The 22,094-nt window shown below is 56.1% G+C and overlaps 2 protein-coding genes across 2 annotated transcripts; one reads left to right on the plus strand and one right to left on the minus strand.

The window, feature by feature from the left end:
* Positions 1-545: 545 nt before the first annotated feature.
* Positions 546-1,667, plus strand: LOC136502781 (uncharacterized; the record flags this gene model as incomplete). Its single annotated transcript, XM_066498029.1, has 2 exons — positions 546-1,267; positions 1,454-1,667. Coding segments are annotated over exons 1-2 (936 nt in total), but the record flags the coding sequence as incomplete, so codon positions are not given.
* Positions 1,668-13,450: 11,783 nt separating this feature from the next.
* On the minus strand, positions 13,451-15,290 carry LOC136502791 (serine/threonine-protein kinase WAG1-like). The gene has a single exon (XM_066498039.1). The coding sequence runs from the start codon at positions 15,259-15,261 to the stop codon at positions 13,678-13,680; it is 1,584 nt and encodes a 527-aa protein (XP_066354136.1). The 5' UTR covers positions 15,262-15,290; the 3' UTR covers positions 13,451-13,677.
* Positions 15,291-22,094: the final 6,804 nt, after the last annotated feature.

Below are 22,094 nucleotides of genomic sequence, written 5' to 3' on the forward strand. Positions count from 1 at the left end.
CACGTTACCCCCACATCCAGAAGTTGGTTTACGCCATAGTCTTGGCTCGACGCAAGTTGCGTCACTACTTCGAGTCCCACCCGGTGACGGTGGTGTCGTCTTTTCCTCTGGGAGAGATAATCCAAAACCGGGAGGCCTCGGGTAGAATAGCTAAATGGGCTGTCGAACTCATGGGGGAGACCTTGTCTTTCGCGCCTCGGAAAGCGATCAAATCATAGGTCCTGGCCGACTTTGTAGCCGAGTGGACCGACACACAGCTGCCACCCGTTCAAATCCCATCAGAATGCTGGACCATGTATTTCGACGGGTCTCTGATGAAGACTGGGGCCGGCGCGGGCCTGCTCCTAGTCTCGCCTCTCGGAATACACATGCGCTACATGATCCGGCTTCACTTCGCCGCCTCCAACAACGTCGCCGAATACGAGGCCCTCGTCAACGGCCTGCAAATCGCCATCGAACTTGGAGTACGACGTCTCGACGTACGTGGTGATTCGCAACTCGTCGTCGATCAGGTGATGAAAGAGTCAAGCTGCCATGACCCCAAAATGCAGGCATACTGCGCGATGGTACGTCGTCTGGAGAACAAGTTCGACGGTCTCGAACTCAACCACGTTGCACGAAAGTTCAACGAGGCCGTGGACGAACTGGCAAAGATGGCGTCGGCACGAACCCCGGCCCCTCCGAACGTCTTCGCCAGAGACATCCACAAGCCATCCGTCGACTACGCCTCGGCGACGGAAGAGGACCCATCGGCCGAGCCCACCGCAGGGCCCGAGGCCCCCTCTGCCGCCGAGACCCCGTCAGCCGAGCCCGAGGCCATGGCGATTGACGTAGAGCCTCCCAAGGCCGACCAAGGAACGGACTGGCGAGTCCCTCTCCTTGATCGCCTCGTCCGAGGAGAGCTTCCTGCTGACAGAACCGAAGCCCGACGGCTTGCGCGACGCGCCAAGACTTACGTCCTCTGCGACGGCGAGTTATATAGGCGCAGCCCATCTGGTATTCTCCAACAATGCATCACCACCGAGGCTGGCCAATCCTTACTTTGGGACTTACACGCGGGAGTCTGCGGGCACCACGCGGCGCCTCGGACGCTCGTGGGTAACGCCTTCCGCCAAGGTTTCTATTGGCCAACAGCGGTGGCCGACGCCACAAAGCTAGTACGCACCTGCGAGGGATGCCAGTACTATGCTCGACAGACGCACCTCCCGGCCCAAGCCCTCCAAACCATCCCCATCACATGGCCATTCGCTGTGTGGGGACTGGACATGGTTGGGCCTCTGCAGAAGGCACCCGGGGGCTATACCCATCTGCTGGTAGCTATCGACAAATTCTCCAAATGGATCGAGGCTCGTCCGATCGCTCAGATCAAATCCGAGCAAGCGGTGCTGTTCTTTACGGATATCATCCACAGGTTCGGGGTTCCTAACACCATCATCACTGACAATGGGACACAATTCACCGGTCGCAAGTTCCTAACGTTCTGCGACGACCACCACATCCGGGTGGCCTGGTCGGCCGTAGGGCACCCAAGGACGAATGGCCAAGTAGAACGTGCCAACGGCATGATCCTACAAGGCCTTAAGCCAAGAATATTCAACCAGTTAAAGAAGTTTGGCAAGAAATGGCTTGCCGAACTCCCGTCAGTCATCTGGAGCCTAAGAAATACCCCAAGCCGAGCCACGGGATTCACACCGTTCTTCCTGGTCTATGGAGCCGAGGCCATCCTCCCCACTGACTTAGAATACGGCTCCCCGAGGCTACAGGCGTACAACGAACAAAGCAACCGCACTGCCCGCGAAGACGCCCTCGACCAACTGGAGGAAGCCCGAGACGTCGCGCTGCTACACTCAGCCAGGTACCAACAAGCCCTACGACGCTACCAAGCCCGGCGCGTCCAAAGCTAGGACCTGAAAGTGGGCGACTTGGTGCTGAGACTGAGGCAGAGCAACAAGGGCCGCCACAAGCTGACCCCACCCTGGGAAGGGCCGTATATCGTCGCTCAAGTGCTGAAGCCCGGGACCTACAAGTTAGCCAACGAGAAGGGCGAAATCTTCACCAACGCTTGGAACATAGAACAGCTACGTCGTTTCTACCCTTAAATTTCCAAACGTTGTTTACATTGTTTCTCGAAATACAATAAAGAAGCGTTCTTTAGTTGTTATAATCTTTCGAGGAACCCCCTTATAGACAAATCGATTGTATAGAACCTAAGGACCGAAAGATCGTCTCAAAGGCGAAAAGGCCGGCCGAGCCGTGAGAACGGCCTATGCCTCTGGGCTACGGCAGCTCCCTCACCACCGTTTCGCCCAAAGGACAGCTTAGGTTCCGAGGAAGTTCTTTGCAGAGAGGTTGCCTATCGATAGGGGCTCGACGTCACTATAACGCAATAAGGGAGACTCGGCTCTGCCTCTGCAAAGTCGAGCCTCCCTCGGGGGCTAAAAAGGGGGAACCCCCCTAAGTCCCGGACACCATTTCTCAACCGTTTTCCAAAAATTTCCACGCCAAACTCTCTCGCGCTCCGACGAGACCTTCGCAAGAAACCCAGAGACCAAAAGCTTGTCTGGAGGCCAAAGGGCCGGCCGAGTCGTGAGAACGGCGCACGCCTCTGGGCTACGGCAGCTCCCTCGCCACCCTTCGCCGAAGGACGGCTTAGGTTCCGAGGGATTTCTTCGCGATCGAGACAGAGGGCACAGACTTAGAAATAGAATGGAAAACGGTTAAGAAACACACATACGCAAATACTTTAAGGGCCTCGACGGCCACAAAAAAACATCACGATTCGGCAACTAACTCAATCCGGTTACACGGCCCCTTTTGGCCCAGGTCGAAGCTCAAGGATCGGCGGCTGGCGCGGGAGGGACCACCTCTTCTTCGAACAGCTTGGCCAACGCAGTGCCAGGCGCCTCGGCCGCCTCCAACAGCCTCACGACCTCTGCATCAGCCTCCTCGTCATCTTCTGGCAACACATAGCCGTCGCTGATGGCCTCGAGGTTGCTCCACGGCACTGGCCACCTCGACGTCCGCCGCCTCCTTCCCTCGGGAGGAATCATCAGATGAGATCGTCTGAACCAGGGGCGGCGCCAAAATTTGCCCCATCTCCACCTCCATCGCCTCGGTCTCGACGGACCCGGGGGCTCTGGCCTCCACCATCTCTACCTCGATGGCCCCGGCGTCCACCGCCCTGACGTCGGAGGTCTCGGGGGCTCCGGACTCGCCCTCAATGGCCTCGGCAATAGCAGACGCCCCAGCCTCCTTTTCCTGGGCAGCCGCCTCCTCCGAAACAGCCTCGCCCGACGCCGCGCCGCGTCGCACGCCAGCCTGCGCCTCCGCTGCCTGATGGGCGGAGGAGCTAACGTTCACCTTGAGCGCCTTACGGGGCGCCAAGGGAGGATCTTCCACCAGAAGTGTCTGGCTGGAAGAAAGGACACTCCCAAGGTCAGCATGCAACCAAGGGGCGAACAAGAAGTACTACGGACTCCACCAGAAAAGACGCTTACCGCGAACGGGGGTGCAACCGCTTCGACACCGCCTGCCTCCTCTGCAACGGCGGCGGTGGTGGCAGCAGCGCGGCCTCGGTGTCCACCAGCGCCAGCTGGCCTCCGTCGGACCCCGGCACCTCCTCGACCCTTCGCGGAGATAATGGGGTCGCCCCCACCGTCACCCGCTCCACCACCGTCGAACCCATCGGGCCGACGGCACGCTCCTCCGACACCTGCGCCTCGGGTGTGTCGGCCTCGGCCCCGGGACGGGCCGCCACTGGCCCCGGGACGCCTCCTCCTCCTCCTAGGGGCGTCAGGCTCCTTGCCGGCGCCCCGGGAACCATCTCCCTGATGTCGGGGAGGTGTTCCAGGCAGGCCGTCCCCACCTCGCGCCCGCCGCCGTCGCTCGAAGAATCCGACACCGACGACGAGGGAGACGGCTCCAAAGGGAGACCGTCGAGCCTCTGGCGCCGGCGACGGGCGTCCAGCTTTTCGCGCGCGAGGATCTTCTTCGTGCGCTTCGCCTCCTAGGCATCTTTCTTCTTCTTCTCCTCCTCGGCACGCGCCCTGTTCACGGATCGCCGCCGGGCGTCCTTGGGAACGGGCGGCGGGGAGCCTCGCACGTCTCTTATCCCCTGTGAGAACAACGAAGTAAGACAACAGACCAAAAAGGCGAAAAACAAGAAGGCCGCGAAAGCCTCGACAACATCCAACTTACCAGCGAGACATACCCCCGCGACGGGCGCATCGGGAACGGCGTCAAGTCATCGAGCCTCGGCTTCCCGTCTACCGCCTCTCTCACCCGACGCAGGGTCTCGTCGTCGGAAAGAGCGAAGGCGGACATCTTGACACCGGCGATCGAATCACCCGGGGTCATCTCGAACAGCCGCCGCCGCCGGGCCATCAGAGGCAACACCCTCCGGCGGTGAAAAGCCGCCACAACCACGGCCGCCGAAAGGCTGTGGTCACGCAGCTTCCCCAAGGCCCTCAAGAGCGGTTCCAGCCTAGGCTGATCGGCCTTGACGACGCCGTATCCCCATTTTTCCGGTTGACTCTCTACAACCCGCCCGGTATAAGGGGGAAGTCCTCCGCCGTCGTTGCGGAGGTAGAACCAGCCGTCATACCAACGACGGTTGGACGTTGACAGCTGGGCCGGGATGTAGAGGGACTGCCGGTCTTGGCGCACGTGAAGGGTGCAACCGCCGGCCCTCTGCGCCTTCCGAGCCCCCCTCGTCCCCCCCGGCTTGGAGGTGAACGTCGCTCGGAACAAATGGAGCCACAACTCCCAGTGGGGAGCGATCCCCAGGTACCCCTCACAGACGGCGACGAAGATGGCCGCCTGCGCGATGGAGTTGGGGCTGAAATTGTGCAGCTCCACGCCATAGTAGTGCGGGAGTGCCCGCATGAAGCTATCCGCCGGCGACCCGAAGCCTCGCTCATGGAAGACGACGAAGCTCACCACGTAACCGTCGCGTGGCCTCGGCTCCGACTCGTCCCCCGGAGCAATCCACTCCGGCTCGTCGGGGTCGGTGATCGGGCGAAGAAGACCGGCCTCCACGAGTGACTGCAGCTTCTCATCAGTGACGTCGGACCGCTCCCAGGGATCCGCCGGGAGGATGACGGGACCACCAGCCATTGCGCGGCGGAGGACGCTGCTATGGCGGTAATCTCTCTCCCTCTCTCTTTCGATCTCTCGCCCTCGCCCTTCTCTTCCCCGGCGCTCTATGCTCTCAGCAATGGCACGGAGGCAGCAAAAGCGAACGCGGAAAAGGTAAGGAGGGAGAGGGCGAGGCTGTTTGCGTATTTATGCAGGGACGAGTCGAAACCGCCGGGCGACGAAATCGGGGAAGTTTCCCCCAGAAAATCCGGCGCGGTTATCCAGATCCGGTCTTACCGCCCACTCCCTCCTCATTAATTGCGCGTGCAGTTACGTCCCGTCGACTGACGCCACGTCGCGCCCAACCGCAGCAGCAGCAGGCGCCGTTTCACCTCCCCGAAAAAGCTGCCTCAAAAGGCGCGCCTGCCGTTGCTAACCGCAGGGAGAGAGGTAACCTCCACCCGATTCCTTTCAGGCAAAGGAACTGGGCACCAAGCCCGTTACGGTCCAGGGGTTCGAAGGCTGGGCCCCCAGGGGTTTCGACAGCCGCCCCAGGGCAAAAGAGTCAGGGACGACTACGGGCGAGCCTATACGAGACCGAGGCCCAAGCAAGCGAAACGCTTGGGACGCCCTGTGTCGTGTCCGAGACCGGCGGAGGTCTCTGAATGGGATCCCACCGTAGGGAGGCACCGAGCCACCGAGGCCCAGCGAACGGCCTCGGCACCCACTAGAGAAACCCTCCGGTACTCTTGGAGCGCGTCTCCGGACCGCTAGCCGACCCCCAGCGAACGGGGTACGGGCCTCCACTCGGACTTACCCGATAACAGCTCACCGGAAATGCCGTCGCTCGCGCCCACCGAGGGTAGCGTGGCATCTTCCACCCCTCCTTCCGAGCGAAAAGGAAGCGCGAGGGTCGAACAAAAAGTCAGGAGAATCCCTGACGGCCCTCTTGCTCCGCGCAGAGGCTAAGGGACTCTTCCTGCAAAACATTGCCGAGGCCCAGCGACTTGGGCTCGCACACGAGGGGGCTCGGCAATACAAACCCTCCTTCCGAGCGAAAAGGAAGCGCGAGGGTCGTTCAAAAAGCCGGAAGAACTCCTGACGGTCCTCTCGCTCCGTGCAGAGGATAGGGAGCTCCTTCCGCAAAAGACGCCGAGACCCCGCGACCTAGGATCGCACCCGAGGGGGCCTCGGCCGACAGACCCTCACGCGCGAGGGGCGAACAAAAAGCCAGGGGGACCTCTGACCGCTCTCTCGCTCCGTGCGAGAGACTCGGGGGCTCCTCCTGCAACTTTGCCGAGACCCAGCGGCTCAGGCTCGTACACGAATGGGCTCGGCAAACAGCCCCCGTCCGAACGAAAAGGACATGAGGGAGACGGACAAAAAAGCCGGGAAGACCCCTGACCGCCCTCTCGCTCCGTGCGGAGGCTCGGGGGCTCTTCCTGCACCCGAGATAAAGACAAGCGAACCAAGCCCGTTACGGTCCAGGGGTTCGAAGGCTGGGCCCCCAGGGGTTTCGACAGCCGCCCCAGGGCAAAAGAGTCAGGGACGACTACGGGCGAGCCTATACGAGGCCGAGGCCCAAGCAAGCGAAACGCTTGGGACGCCCTGTGTCGTGTCCGAGACCGGCAGAGAGGTCTCTGAATGGGATCCCACCGTAGGGAGGCACCGAGCCACCGAGGCCCAGCGAACGGCCTCGGCACCCACTAGAGAAACCCTCCGGTACTCTTGGAGCGCGTCTCCGGACCGCTAGCCGACCCCCAGCGAACGGGGTACGGGCCTCCACTCGGACTTACCCGATAACAGCTCACCGGAAATGCCGTCGCTCGCGCCCACCGAGGGTAGCGTGGCATCTTCCACCCCTCCTTCCGAGCGAAAAGGAAGCGCGAGGGTCGAACAAAAAGTCAGGAGAATCCCCGACAGCCCTCTTGCTCCGCGCAGAGGCTAAGGGACTCTTCCTGCAAAACATTGCCGAGGCCCAGCGACTTGGGCTCGCACACGAGGGGGCTCGGCAATACAAAACCTCCTTCCGAGCGAAAAGGAAGCGCGAGGGTCGTACAAAAAGCCGGGTGGACCCCTGACGGCCCTCTCGGTCCAGGCGGAGGCTAAGGGGCTCTTCCCGCAGCATCGTCGAGGCCCTGCGATCCGAACTCGCACCCACGGGCCCGGCAAACACAATGTAAACTCCTCACTCGAAAGAGAAAAAAGCCCCTGGAGAAGTGAAATCACTCCTCCAGGGCCTCGGGGGCTACACCCGGCGGGTGCGCTCGCGCGCACCCACTGAAACCTCGAGTATGAAAACACCATCCCGACAGGAACTATCAAGGGCCGATTCTCGTCAGAACCTCAGGGGGAGTGCCTCCACTCCCCCCTCGGCTCGGGGGCTACTGTCGGATACCGTAAAAAGGGGTACCCTAAGCAGAAACCAAAGAAAACGGCTCAGACCCTAAACAAAAACTAGCAAGACAAACGGGGTCTCAGCCAAAAAATCTCCGATTCGCCCGAGGCCTCCTCGCCGAGGTCTGCAATTCTCCGACTCGCCCGAGGCCCCCTCGCCGCTGGCCTCGGGCGACCCCCCACCGAAGGCCTCGGCCGACCCCTTCTCTCGTCGCAGGCCTCGGCTGGGCCACCGATCCTCCGTCTCGCGCGAGGCGGGCACGGGAGCACTCCGCTGCCTCTTCCTCCTCCCGTCCCTCTGACAAAACGTCGTGTCGCATTAACTCAGCCAACTGCTGCCCCTGACATCAGCCGCATGCTCGGCACAGTACAGCAGAACGACTGACGGGACAGGAGGCAGGACTGGGCAGGGGTTACCCGCCACTATGCTAACCACCATGCACATGCTTGACGCCCGTACCTCACTGTGCTGCCAACTCCCGCTCCGAGAACAACGCAGCATGGGGAGCCACGTCTGGGCTACTGTGGCCTCGGAATCAGTACCCAGGACCTATAATTCTCTCCAGGGCCTCGGCAGTCTGCTGCGGGGGCTCGGTAGCCTGAGGATCCATGTCCGTCAGGCCCCCCGCGATGGCTCGGCCTCAGCACTTGCAGAGCCGCAGCCCCCTACGACGTCATCACACGATGACCTGCACGTCGCCCGTACTGGGCAGGGGTTACCCGCCACTGTGCCAACCACTATGCGCGTGGGTGACGCCCATGCCTCACTGTGCTGCCAACTCCTGCTCCAAGAACAACGCAGCATGGGGAGCCACGTCTGGGCTACTGTGGCCTCGGAACCAGTACCCAGGACCAATAATTCCCTTCAGAGCCCCGGCAGTCAGCCTCAGGGGCTCGGCAGCCTGAGGATCCATGCCCGTCGCCCCCCCCCCCCCCCGCGATGGCTCGGCCTCGGCATCTGCAGAGCCACGGCCCCCCACGACGCCGTCACGCGATGACCAGCACGTCGTCCGCCATGCCCTGCGTCAAGCTGTACGGGAGCCTCACTATGCCCAAAACCAAGTACGACAGGCGCATCACTTCTGCATGACAAGGACGGGGGCACTCCATCGACCATGCCACGAACAGTGGCCGGCTACAGGGCTCGAACACGCCACCTCTATTAATAAAGCGTTAGGTAGCAATATGTGTACGTCCCAGTTTCTCCCTTAGAGTATAAAAGGGAGGGATTGGGGCCATTTCTAGGGAGGAACGGGCAGAAAGACGAACACACCGATAGAACCACACACTTCTACGCTGTTTGAGAACAACGTCTCAAACATCCCGCACCACCCTCGCCGAGACCTGGGGCTAACCCCCTCTCTCACCTAGCTTGTAACCCCCTACTACGAGCACTCCGGTGCAAGGAATACAAGATCGATCTCTCGGACTGGACGTAGGGCCTCGATTGCCCGAACCAGTATAAACCTTGTGTCTCTTTGCATCACCATCCGGGATTAGGGGCACGCAGCACAAATTCACTCGTTGGTTGAGGGACCCCCGGTTCCGAAACACCGACAACTAATAAGGAGTATTAAATATAGATTAATTACAAAACCAATTATATAGATGTAGGCTAATTTGGGAGACGAATTTTTTAAGCCTAACTAATCCATCGTTAGCATATGTTTATTGTAGCACCGCGTTATGAAATCATTGACTAATTAGGTTTAAAAGATTCATCTCGCAAATTAGTCGCAAGTTGTACAATTAGTTTCATAATTAGTCTATATTTAATACTCCATGTACGTGTCTAAATATTTGATGTGACAGAAATTTTAGTAGGTCCTGCAGAAACCAACATGCACTAATAATTGCTCACTAATGTATAGTTAAATGTGCATGCCCTTCCTCAGTGACTGGTGACTGCTCAGTCTGATGGGATCCACTTGTGCCCATAGGCCATAGCCTGTTCTTCCTCGAGCGCGTCTTTCATTCCAAAGCTGTAGAAATGAGAAACCAGAGCGATGGAGAACACATTTGAGCATACAGATCGTGCTGGCTGTCAGGCCCGTATTGTGCCCGCGCCTGGTCGTCAATCTTCACCCTTCAGGCCTTCTTGACACGAGCTGAATCATGCCCCCTCCTCGGCGTTGCACCGCACCTGGTTGTCACAAAGTTAATCCTGCTACCCAAGGAGAAGATAATCTAATTCGTGAGAGTCCTGCTTGTTTGGTTAGGCGCGCCGCGCGCACACATGCATGGCGTTGAGAGCGACGGACAGATGTCAACTTCAGTTATACCTGGCGCCGCAGCATAATTCCTATGGTTGCGGCTTGCTAGCTAATCATGTTTCCCCAGCTCGCTCAACGAACTTGCTGTACTACAGTTGAGGCCTGAGGGGGCATGCTCATAATATTGGTGGTCGGTTAGTAGCTGCCAGTTAGTCCCAACTTTCAACTCGCACCGTTTTTTTTTTTTGCTGTTGCGAGATGACCAATTAATCTGGTTGTTAGTGACACAAGGAAACAAGCTACGGAAATAAGGTCGTACGTATAGCTGCAGTTACAGAACAATTGCTACGCTACAAAGTACTGGTACTCATAATTCCAGCAGGTGGCTGAATTTTACACCCATCTCATCAGGCCCTCCTAAATCACAGATGATCAGGGGCAGACGTACCTGTTTCAACGTGCAAAATCGTTCATGCTCACCAAAGGAAGGCAGGCAGGCAGGGAAGGACAAGCTCAGCTAGCATGCATGCTCCCGGCCGATCCAAGTCTACCGATCTGAATAAATTACGCGTAACGAACTGGCTAGAACATCCATCCAACTAACCCACACAGCCACGCAGGTAGCACGTCCTGGTGCTGTCCTGCGCCAAGACAAGGCCCGATATGTTTATGTCAAGTTGGCGCAGTCCCATGAGAAATGATTAGATGAATGTCAAATTAGGGGGGGAATCTCGTCTCGGATCACCGTGTCAAATTAGATGCATGCATGCTTAATGGCAGATTGGCAATGGCAGTGGCGCTTTGCTTGCAGGTAGCAGCGCATCCCAGAGGGATAGACAGAATAGAATATAGAATTGGCTGCATTAAGTCATCTGCTGCTTATGATCATAATGCTCACTGAATTATTAGTAGATCGTGATGCTCCCTCGTGCTTAACGGTACAGAATTTGTTAACCAGTTCCTTCTTTTACTTTATTTTTTTTCTCTCATCAGCTGCTGTGGACGGCTCTCTAAATTGCTGCGATCAGCTCTATTCTAATATATATCCCGATCGAATATAATACAGCTGGGGTATGCTATGCTATGAAAGTCCATGTGTGAGCAGCAGACCATGCCATTGCCAGTTGCCAGAGAACTAACCCAAAGACTATTTTCTCTCTGTATACGCACACCTACAACGTCCTCTCTGTTATTATTATTATTATAATCTCCCGTCCTTGTCAAAACTACTTTGTTACCGCGGGTGAGTCGTTAAGGTTTTCTGTATGTATACATTTTTTTTATGATGAATCAACAAGGTACGCTATGTGTCTATACGTTAGCAAGCAAAGCATCAGGATCGAGATTGAAGGTATAAAGCCCGGCCTGCATTGGTCCAAAAGGCGACGGAATGTGGTGCCGGTAAAGACGACATTCCGGGTTGAGAAGAAAAGGCGGAGGTACGAACGAAGAGAAGGAAAGGAAATACGTAATTTTCAGGCAACGAGGACGGAGGGAGGGTCATTCATATTCATATTATCATATATATACATATACGATATGATTTATTATGATTAGCACGCGCTACGACGTCGTGGGGATGGCTTGATGAGAATAGTACCACCACTAGAGCTGGGAGGGCTCGCGACTCGTGAGCATGTGACGCGTCGCTGGCCGTGTCTCGTCAGCCTGTTTGGGAGGCCGTAAACGATCGTTGATTATTTACTGCTGGCTGGTTTGGTGTGAGAAAAAAACACTATTTCTGACTAGAAATTTACGATCGTTTACTGGCAAACGAACAGGCTGCGTGCCGATGGATCCAGTGTCCGAAGCAAGCAGAAGCAGCGAGCCGGCCGGCGGTTGAATCTGCCCCACTCGATTATTGCGTGCGTCGTGGGGTACTGCACTGCACGCGGCCGGGCACAGTTCGCGCGCAGCTCGTGACTGCAGCCTGCAGCCATGGGGGGGAGTTACGGTTCATGGCGTGCAGCATGCATGCACCTGGATTTCGACAGGCCCAATCTGCGCCTGTCCGCGCGACCGTGAGTAGAGAATCCACGATTCAGTACCTGTATTTTAGGAAACCGATGGGCAGAAATTGTCCGAGCTGTACTTCTGACGAGAGCGTGATTTGTTTGTTACTCCTACTACGTCCTACCGAGAGTTTCTGACAATAGGTGAGCATCTAAAACCGATGAGTTTTTTGTTTTTCTACGGTACTGTACGTTCAGATTCCAACTTCACCCCCATTGTTTTGTTTACATCCGTGCGACAACCGATGTTCTTTGAACGTGTTCAACTGTCGTCTGACACTTGGTGATTGTCAATTCGGGGAGGGCCGACTCCGGCCCAACACTGCTCCCCATCTCCGATACAACAGACATCGGCCCAACACTACTCTCCTACAACATGCTAGGACGATCCATGCACGCATCATTTCGCAACGATTGTGAATTTGGCAGCATCCTCTCAAAGCCTCAGATTCTCTCGAGTCTGGACGCCGGCGTATCATATAATGTGATTGGAGTGAACTGGTGCGCGCAGCGCACATTCCTTCACTGACTCGCATGCACGCATGAATTTGAGGCCGCGCGTGCTTCGCTCCGCTCAGGCGACTGAGACGAAAAGTGAGCCAGCATCAGGCGAAGACAAAGGTAGAAGATAGGTACGGCCGGGCGCTGCATGCATTCCGTCCGTCCGTTGCATAGAAGCGAGCAAAAGTAAACAAAGGCAGAATTGCCCCCCTCTTTTCGAGCTTTTTCCTTGTAATATCCGCATGCTCCCGCTGGCATGGCAATGGCATCCCTCTCAGTCTTGGCAAGCCACTTTTCGCAAGTTTGTTATTCGCATCGCGTCCCGCCGAACTCCCGCGCCCGCGTCGCCGAATCGACCACTGTGCGCCGGCCGATGCCGCTGGGACCTCGCGGCGGGTGCGGTGCCGTGGCGGCGTGGCGCCCCGCAGGCGCTGCGATTCGTGCGCCTCCGGCGCGGGACGCGTACCATGCATGCGCCGCCTCCCCTCGCTCGCTAGTCGCTACAGCACTCGCCAGATCGCAGCGCCAGCGCGACCGAACGGCGTGTAGCGTGAGCTGCAGAAATCGTGTCGTGGTTTCTTCTCTCTGGATCGATCGGACATGCATGCTGAGATATTAATGCCGTCGCCAGTGATTTGATTTGGGCATCGCGCAGCAGGAGATGCCGATGGGCGATGGGGCTCAGATCGAGGAATTTGAAGTGGTTTTGTGTGCTTTTGGATTGAAATTTGTAGGTTTCTGGCGCTGGTGGGCCGCCGTTCCATACCGAGCCGTCGAGGCGCGCGGCCGCCAAGTGACGTGACGACGCCCTCGTTTTAATTTCCGTCCTTGGAAGCGACGGACACCTGGATCTGGACGATAAGCTAGCAGCTAGAGAGAGTACTAGCAGTCTGCTATAGCTCCTTATCCTGAAATTACTAGACAGATTTGTGTAAAAAAAGTATTTACACGGGTCTGAAAATCAAGCTCCGAGTTTGTTTTCTTAGCATTAATTACGGCGATCTGTTCAAAACATTTGCATCGTTTTACCCCGGGCAAAAGGAGTTTGTCACCCTGTTGCGAACAAGCCGTATGACAGATATGCCAGAGGAACTTGACGTTGACATGTAGGAGTAGTGACAAGTCAGTCAGCCAAATTATCAGAACTGAATCTCCACTTTGGTTTCCAGTTCCCACATCAGCACGGCACGCATATGTAACATAAAAGGAGAGCTAAACTTTTTTACTGCTAAACAAGGGATGAAGTTTCTCCATGCCTGAACATGGCCCAAACCTTGTCAACTGATCAACTCAGTGACATATACATCGCCTCGCTATTTGTACAGCTCGATCAAATCCACGATCCACACCACTGACTCTATACATGTACTGCTAGTAGACTAACAAATTAAGTAACCTAAGGCCGGGCACAAAACGAAACCCCAGCAACCCCCGAAAAATCACACCAAACTAGCAACAAAAGGACACTTCATTTTCATTCATTTTACTCTGTTGGTCGTCTTGATCTTGTTGGATCGGCTCTCCTGGCTCCAACTCATGAGCTTGCGGAAAACCCCTTGCCTTTCCTCGCAGTTGGATCTCCTCCCGAAGCTGCTGCTCTTCCGCTTCTTGCTGCTGCAGTTGCTGCTCATGCTGCTCCAGCTCCCGAGCTTGGCCGCCTTCCCGTCACCGCCCGCGGGGGCGGCGGCGTCCTTGTCCGGCACCACCGGTGGCGCCACGCACCGTATGAGCGCCCAGTCCACGCCGGCGAAGAACGGGTGGCGCTTGATCTCGGCGGCGCCGCGCGTGGCGCCCATGCGGCGGCGCGGGTCACGCTCGAGCAGCCGCCCGACGAGGTCCCGCAGCTGGGAGGCATCGGCGGCCTCGCCGTCGAGCTGAAGGTAGGCCACCTGCTTGGAGAGGATGTTTTTGAGTGTGGCCTCCTTGGTGTGGCCCTTGAAGGGCGTGCGGCCGTAGACGAGCTCGTAGAGGAAGACGCCGAAGGCCCACCAGTCGACGCCGTTGCCGTGGCCGCTCCCGCTCACGAGCTCCGGCGCGAGGTACTCGTGTGTGCCCACGCAGTCCTTGGAGCTCGCCGCCGTCGGCTCGGCCACGAACTCGAACCGCTCCTTGGCGTCGATCTCCTCTTCGTCGTCGTCGCCGCCATTGCGGGGGCCAGAGAAGCATGATGGAAGAAGCAGGGTGTTGATCCTCCTGCGGCGGCTCTGCTTCCGCACCTGCCGGAGGCGGACGGCGGGCTCCACGGACGCCGGGAGCGCGAGGTCGAAGTCGGAGAGCACGACATGGCCGTCGCCCCGGAGGAGGACGTTCTCGGGCTTGAGGTCGCGGTACACGAAGCCGAGCGCGTGGAGGTACTCGATCGCGAGCAGCACCTCCGCGGCGTAGAACTTGGCGGCGGCGACGGGCAGGCGGGCGCCCGGGCGGCGGCGGAGCACCGCGTGCAGGTCCCCCCCGGAGCAGTAGTCCATGAGGAAGCAGGCGTAGCGCCCCGCGTCAAGGCGCGCGTAGAGCGTGGGCACGAAGGGGTGGTCGAGCGAGGAGAGGACGCGCGACTCGGCGAGCACGTGGGAGACGCGGGACGGGTCGTCGTCGCGGAGGTCGACGACCTTGAGCGCGAAGAGCGGGGACGACGGCTGGGAGCTCTTGAGGCGGCAGAGGAAGACGCGCGCGAGGTGGCCGTGGCCGAGCTCGCGGACGAGGTGGAGGTGCGCGAGGCGGAGCACGCCGTCGGGCGTGGCGGCGCGCGCCGCGGCGAGGTGCGCCCAATGCGGGGACGCGGAGGAGGAGTGCGGGCGCGGGGAGAGCGACGTGGAGGAGGAGAAGGACGGCAGCGACAGCGAGCTCCGCGCGCTGAAGGTGGTGGCGGTGGTGAAGGACGAGGTGGAGGCGGAGGCGGTGGAGGTGAAGGACAGGTCCAGCGCGCCGGGGCCGGCGTTCGCGAGCGCGGGAGGGAAGTGCGGGGAGAGGGCGGCGTCGGAGGAGAGCGGGGAGAAGGGCGCGGGGTCGTGGCGGTGGTGGGCGACGTCCATTGGCGGCAGCGGCGGCGCTAGTTCCATGTGCATGCAAAGTGAGACGGGCGGGGAAGGGGGGAATGAACGGACGGACGAATGCGAGTCGAGTGGAGTCTGCGCGGGGCGGGGTGCTTATAAAGGCCGGCGTCGGTGAGAAGGACGGGAGCGGAGCCGCGTGGGCCGTGCCGCCTGCCGCAGAGACGGGTCCGCAACGGTCTCGAGATGCCCATGGTGTTCTGCAGTTCACCGTCTCTGTTACAGGGGACGGACGCGGTTTATTTCCATTTACGTGCGCTTAAAATCTTGGTGCAGAGAACTTCTCGTTTTCGGCAGATGTTTTTTTTAGATTGCGATTTTCAGATGCTTGAACGCTTTTTTTTTTATTCCTGATGCTTGAATGCTTGATGGTCTAAGAGTTGGATACTTGCAGTGTCCAAAGTATCCGAGCAGAGCCCGAAAGCAGCTACCAGGGTGGCAGGGTCGGCACAGGCACGTTCTCTTTTGTTTTGGCCGATGAACCGATCGAACCAGGTTCCCTGGAGAGATCGACCGGCACGTCAGACATTTTGACCGTTGAACCACACAGCATTCTAGATCGGCGTCGGCTGTTACTGTTATTACCCTCGGTCGGTCCTCAGAGTCGACCACAGTTCTGCCATGAGCATACCACAGGAACTCTTGTCCGGCCACTTTTCCGGATCACACTGCACCTCGGTCGACCGCCCGGTCTTCACGCTACCGACAACTGAAGTCGTACGATGTACAGTCATGCAAACTGCCTACTAGTAGTAGTAGCTGCCTAGCTATAGCTCCTCCAAGCTTTGAAGATAGGTCCAGTTTAGTTTGCAAAAAATTTTGCAAAATTTTTCACATTCCCCGTCACATCGAATCTTTGGACGTATGCGTGAAGCATTAAATATAGATAAAAAATAAAACTAATTATACAGTTTAGACGAAATCCACGAGACGAATCTTTTAAGCCTAATTAGACTATGATTGGACACTATTTGTCAAATAACAACGAAAACACTACAGTAACTATTTTGCAAAAATTTTTGCATCCAAACAAGGCCATAAGGTAAGAGCCAAATGCTGACGGCTGGCCGGGCTTGTTCGTTCCCGCGGCGCGGCCGATCTGCGTACATCAACTGTTGCTCATTCGCTGCAGAACTAATAGCTACCGGAACCAATAACTAAATTTTAGTCGCCGGTTCTAGTGACTAAAAATAACTATAGGCTATTAAAGTAGTTCAACAAAAACCAAATTATCTCTAATGAATGCTCAAATCAGGGTGGAGGATCAGCAATAATAAGAAGCAATCTTTGTCCACCGGATACTTTAGCCTATTTTTAGCTCTTGGGTGACTAATGTGACTAAATTATTTTAGTTCTTTTTAGTCAGTTTGTTTAGCCGTTTAGTAGCTAAAGTTGCTAAAATTTAAAATTTTAGCGGGGGACGATGGGACGAGGCGACGCCGACGGCCGATCCGTGATCTGACTCGCGGAGGAGTATGTAGCTTTCTACGGGTTTAGGTTCCACTTTGTTATGATTCCCGAATAGAGTCTCCGATGACAGATCGAGATCATCAGTCGCACGCATGATTGACATGTTGCATATTGTTCGCAGTTCGCACACGAGCCCGGGGCCCGGCCGCGACCGCGGGATCGGCATCATCGCCGGCATCGACATATGATCGAATGATCGATCACCTAGCTGCTAGCGAGTACTCTAGCTCCATCCGTCTTTCGAGGCTTCAAGTGGGATCGGTCGACGTCCCAAGGAGGCAAGGATTGAAGCTTCCAAGCCGCGCCGAATGAAGATCCTATCAGATATCGACTGTAGCCTCCATTCCATCTTTAATTTAATAAATCTCAGTTCACTAAGTCCACAGTTCAGGTCAATCCCATTGGTAGCCTCTTTATTAATCCTAACTCGGCGTTTTTTTTTTTTTTTTTTTTGCTTTGTACACTACTATACTATCTCAGAGGGCATTTTCAGACAAAGCAAAAATGATTGAGGTCATTTGGAACACGTGGCCCCACTACTAACCCCGGTTAGCTTGTTAGATTAACTAATGACAGTTACCACCTGCTCCAAAATACGGCCTATGCATTTGTCTATGAAGCTATATGTATGCGAGGATCTCGTATTATAAGTTTACAACTACTCTACGCACCAGTACTTTGGCAGATTTAATCTGCAGTATACTGGTAATGCCCGCGTACGTGTGCCACACTCTGCGGCAATATCGTCGTTCATTCCTACCTCCGAGTCTGAGGTCAACTTCCAGTACGTACGTGGAATATATACGGTGGCGCAGCATAATGCAGATGCACCGAGTTAGGTTAGGCGACATGCATGTATATATGGGCATATGGCTCGTTTGTTCACTGTGGCTTAGGTGCGTGTCAGCGTGTCAAGAACAATCTAATTCTTTTTCCAACAGAACAAACGCACTGCAATGCGCCTAATGCCAGGCTTGAGGAATAATAGTAGGTAAAAGCCCCAATTCCCGGTCGTAATTCTAGTGCTGAATGATGCCCCCGTCTACCAAACGCGACACCTTTCAATTGGCTGACGAATGAACTTGTTCGCTTGTCCTCTCCCCCTCCAACTTTTACATCTGCCTAGCTTTAAGTCGGGAGTAGTAAACAACTCTGGGACGGAAATTATTGTGCGACACCAGAGCTCATCATCCAACCAACCCGTCCAATTAGCTCTTACGGGTCTATTTGAGCGCAGGATTTATAGGAACTGACGATAAATTTTACGTGAATCACATGAATTCCACTTGAAAATATAGGACTCAAGGGGAAAAAAACAATCTCGTATTTTAAAGGGCTTGCGTCTCCGCCGACATCCAGGAAGAGCACGCCTAGTGCTTCGACGTTGGAAGCATTTAGCCCAACGTCGAAGAGCCCCTCGTAGGCCTCGTAGATAGGCCCATTGCCAAGCTCATACACTGCATGACTAGAACCTCACCTCGTTTGGAAACAGACACCCAAAAGAGGCTTGGTACCGCCAGCCACTTGCTTCACAAAGAGAGCATCGGCTTAGCAGGCGACGATTGCTTGGGAGGCTGACGAATTAGGAGGAAGTCAATCTTCAGCACTCGTTTGGTGAAGCTCTTGAGGTGGCGTGCGGTGGAGTTGTCGTTGTCCTCGGCCGAATGACCATCTCGTGACGGCGTGCTGAGCTGGTCAGCATTCGCCGTGGGCTCGGCCGGACCCATGCCTGATGGATACCCCGCCCCGTCCTCCATAGATGCTTCAGCCCCTGAGGGGGCGGTCCGCGCCACCGTGACCTGTGCCTGCCCCTGTTCAAGCGACAATGGAGGTGAGTCTGTTGCCAATTGAGCGGGATGCGAGGGAGCGGCACACATAATTAGAGAAGCGCTAGGGTAGTTGTCATGCTGGGTTAACACATGCAACCTTACGTAAAGGCCGCTGGAGCACACGCCGACGGCCGCAAAAAAAATAATAGCAAGCATCAATTTTTTTTGTGATTGCACAGTATAGCGTAGACACTCACAATGTACGCACACACGTAAACCCTACACCTATGAGCATCTTCGAAAATAGAGTCGGCAAATCCTCGAGATTAACAAAGTTACCGCAGGCACCTCGACGAAAACATCGTCTACCATTAAAAGAACAACGCCGTTAAATCCTGCAAAATAAGTCACCGTAGTCACCTCTGCGGACGTCGTCTGCCATTGAAAGCACATCACCGGCGCATCCACGGAGAATGGAACCCAGGCTATGTTACTGCAGCTCTCGTAACCGCTGAGCTTTCGCCATGCATCAAATTAACCCAAATAATTTCTTCCGCGTTGCAAACCGGCCCTAATAAGTTACGCTCGGACATGGAATGATGCCTCTGACGCTGGCAATGCATGGGATCTCCGGCGCCGTCCACCCTCGAGATTCTGTGATCGCCCACCCCTGCAGCTTGCATGAGGCGCATATTCACATATCAGCCGGCCTCGCGCGCGCGCAGCTCGCTCCCCCATTTTCTGTTGGGTTTCAATGGCAAGATTCCTCATTTTTATTCCGCTTCCGCATGCGAGGCGGTGAAAGAAAACCTGCGCAAGTACAGCATCCGGGGCGGCCGCCACATGCTACGGATTTCGCCTCGCGCAAATGATTGAAGCGCGAGCTTTTGCATATGCCCGGGCCGTTCGATACCAAAATCAGCAGAAGCTTTGCGGCCGGCTCCATCCACACGCACGATCCACCTGCGTGCATTTTGTAATCGCAGCGCCTTGTGCTCAATGTTGCGGGCGGGACGCTAATGTAGTAATGTTTGATCGTCCGCGTCTGCCTGGCCGCTTAGCTGAAAAACACCAAGAACCAAGCGAGAAACGCCAAAAAGGCAGCGTGGAAGCCTGTGGTTCTGCAGGATTTCAGGACGAGCGCTATCTCAAATGGATTGCGTATTGGCACTATTCTTTTGTTCTCTAATTAAGGTGGTTCAGCTAGCTTGCACCTGGATATTGCAGCAACACTTGTTAACCACAGGCAATCTCAGACTGGCCGCTACTGTTACAGATGATGAGCATCCAGCCAAGTTGGCGTCAAGTGACTAACTGATGATTATACTCTGTGAAAATACTGTAGATCTTCAAAGTGAGATCTTAGCTGGGGCCTGGGGGAGATTGCTAGGCAGCACCCAGCGGCTCACTGTCCTATATACCGGCCAGCGGCAAGTTGCGACCGACCAAACAGGTTTTCCACAGCCACACATTAGCCACATCGCGATCTCCGATCTTGCCACACCGCGTGCAACAGCTAGCGAAGCCAATTGACCACTACTACATACTGTATGCTGCTGCTGATCGATCTGGTTGTTTCTCCTTCTCTGTGCAATCGTCACGTGTAACCTGCACCTTAATTTCTGCTCAATAATGCGGGGTTACCAATACACACCAACTGGCCTGCGTGCGGATCGACCGCCCTGCTGTCTATTGCAGTAACGTTAACATATAGGAGTACTACTAACATGGACTTTGGAAGCCGTATAGAATCATTTCAGCCGTACAATCGTCACGTGTACGTGCGTGCTACGTACTGCTACCGGTAAAACCGAACCTGTAGTGTGATTGTGTGAAAGAAAGAAGAAAGATGCCGGTACATGTGGATGATGCAAGAGCTGAGGTTAAAAAAAACTGCAAGAGCAGTGGCTCTCGCACGGATGCAGGTCTTGTAGTCGTTGCTGGTTCCAAAGGAGGTTAGTTGAAAACAAGAACAAGGTCACACACTCACAAAGTCACACCCACACATGTAAGGATGACTTTGCCTGTGTCGATCGGCGCATCCGCGCGCGCGTGCAGGATGTTGGGGTTGGCGAATCCGTGTTGGGCATCGCGGATCCCTGTGCAGAGATGAAGCGTCCACCGGTCACTCATCATCAGGCTGGCTGCTTGATCCTTCCGAGCTCCGTTTCCACGCACAAGTCAGCGCACAAGCATAGCTATAGCCAGCCAGCCAGCCAGCTTGCGGTAAGGTAAGCAGTACGTGTACTAGCGCTAGCTGCCCCTGGGATCTGATCGATCTCCTCTCGTAAACATACAAGCCGGTACGTGTGCTACTATGTACTGCAGCAGTGCAGCGTCGATAGATGATACGTACACACGCGGGCGCGCCGGAGGCTTTAGCCCTTTAGCTTGTCGGTGAAGTATACGCGTCCGCGAATGAGCAAGAGACGTTTCAAATCAGCCTCAGCTGGCTTATCAGCATTAGAAACAATCAGCTGAGAATAGCTAAGAGGATTGACGTGTTGGCGCTACCTGCAGCTCCCTCTCCGATCCCTGCTCAGGTGCTCAGGGAAATCGTGTTGTACTAGTCCTGATCCGAAGCGTCTGTAGACGCACGCAAGCCTGCCGGCCAGGGCCAGCTAGCTGCTGCGGAAGACTGAAGTAGTATAGCTCGACGATAGATCACTCATTCGTACACCAGACTGCCACACACACATGCATTGCCGCGTCGTACGTGGTGCTATCTATATGAATGCGACGCGACGCGGCGACGTATGCGTACGTCTCCGGCAAGGCGCGGCGCGGCGCGGGCCGACTACGACGACGTCGTGTAGCGCACGTATTCGATCTCTAGTCCAGCTCCCCTCGTCGTGCGCGTGTGCGTGTGCATGCATGTTGTAGTAGCTAACTAGCTGATGAGCCGGGGATGTATCGTACGAGCACGTTGACCGACCGGCCGCGTCGACACCGAAGCGAGCGGCCATGCACGCCTGTCCGCCGCGCGGCGCCGCGCGCGGCCGGCCGGCGACCGCGGCGCGTCTCTACAGGCGTGTGCCTGCCTCCACTCCCCCGCCCCGGCCGCAGCTGCATGCGCTACAGCAATGAACATGTGATTGGCCGGCCGGCCGGCTAGCAACATGAACGTTGCGTCTTCTCTCGCGCACGTTTTCAATCTCATCGGAACAAAGTTGAAGCCAGATCGATCGAATAAAGCAGCACCGCGCACTACGAGCCGGCCTGAGCTCGATCGATCGGTACGCCACCGTACCTGCAATACGATCCTCCGATTAAATCGAAGGCTTACAAGCTGATCCTTCACGCAGTTAAGTGGATTTGGTTAACAAAGCCGGCATTCACGCGGCACCAATGCAACAGCTGCTGCTGATCGATCAACCGTGTCTAGGATTTGCTAGTAGTAACCTAGTACAGTGATAAATTAAGATCATGCAGTATCATTGCTCATCAGGGCGTCCCCAACAATCAGCTAGGAACTAGCTATTCTCTGACGTGGATGAGAGAGAATCATAAGAAAACTCGTCGCTGGTGACATGCTCGTCGCTAGGCTCGCACACTTCCCCAAGAATCGCTGGTCTCTGCTCTTGTGGCCCACATCATTAGCTGTGCAGT

This window comes from Miscanthus floridulus, chromosome 1, assembly GCF_019320115.1.
Source record: "Miscanthus floridulus cultivar M001 chromosome 1, ASM1932011v1, whole genome shotgun sequence".
Lineage (NCBI taxonomy): Eukaryota > Viridiplantae > Streptophyta > Magnoliopsida > Poales > Poaceae > Miscanthus > Miscanthus floridulus.

Bases quoted from the DNA above. Each gene is read 5' to 3' on its own strand.
- LOC136502791 (XM_066498039.1), bottom strand. From the start codon at position 15,261: ATGCACATGGAACTAGCGCCGCCGCTGCCGCCAATGGACGTCGCCCAC.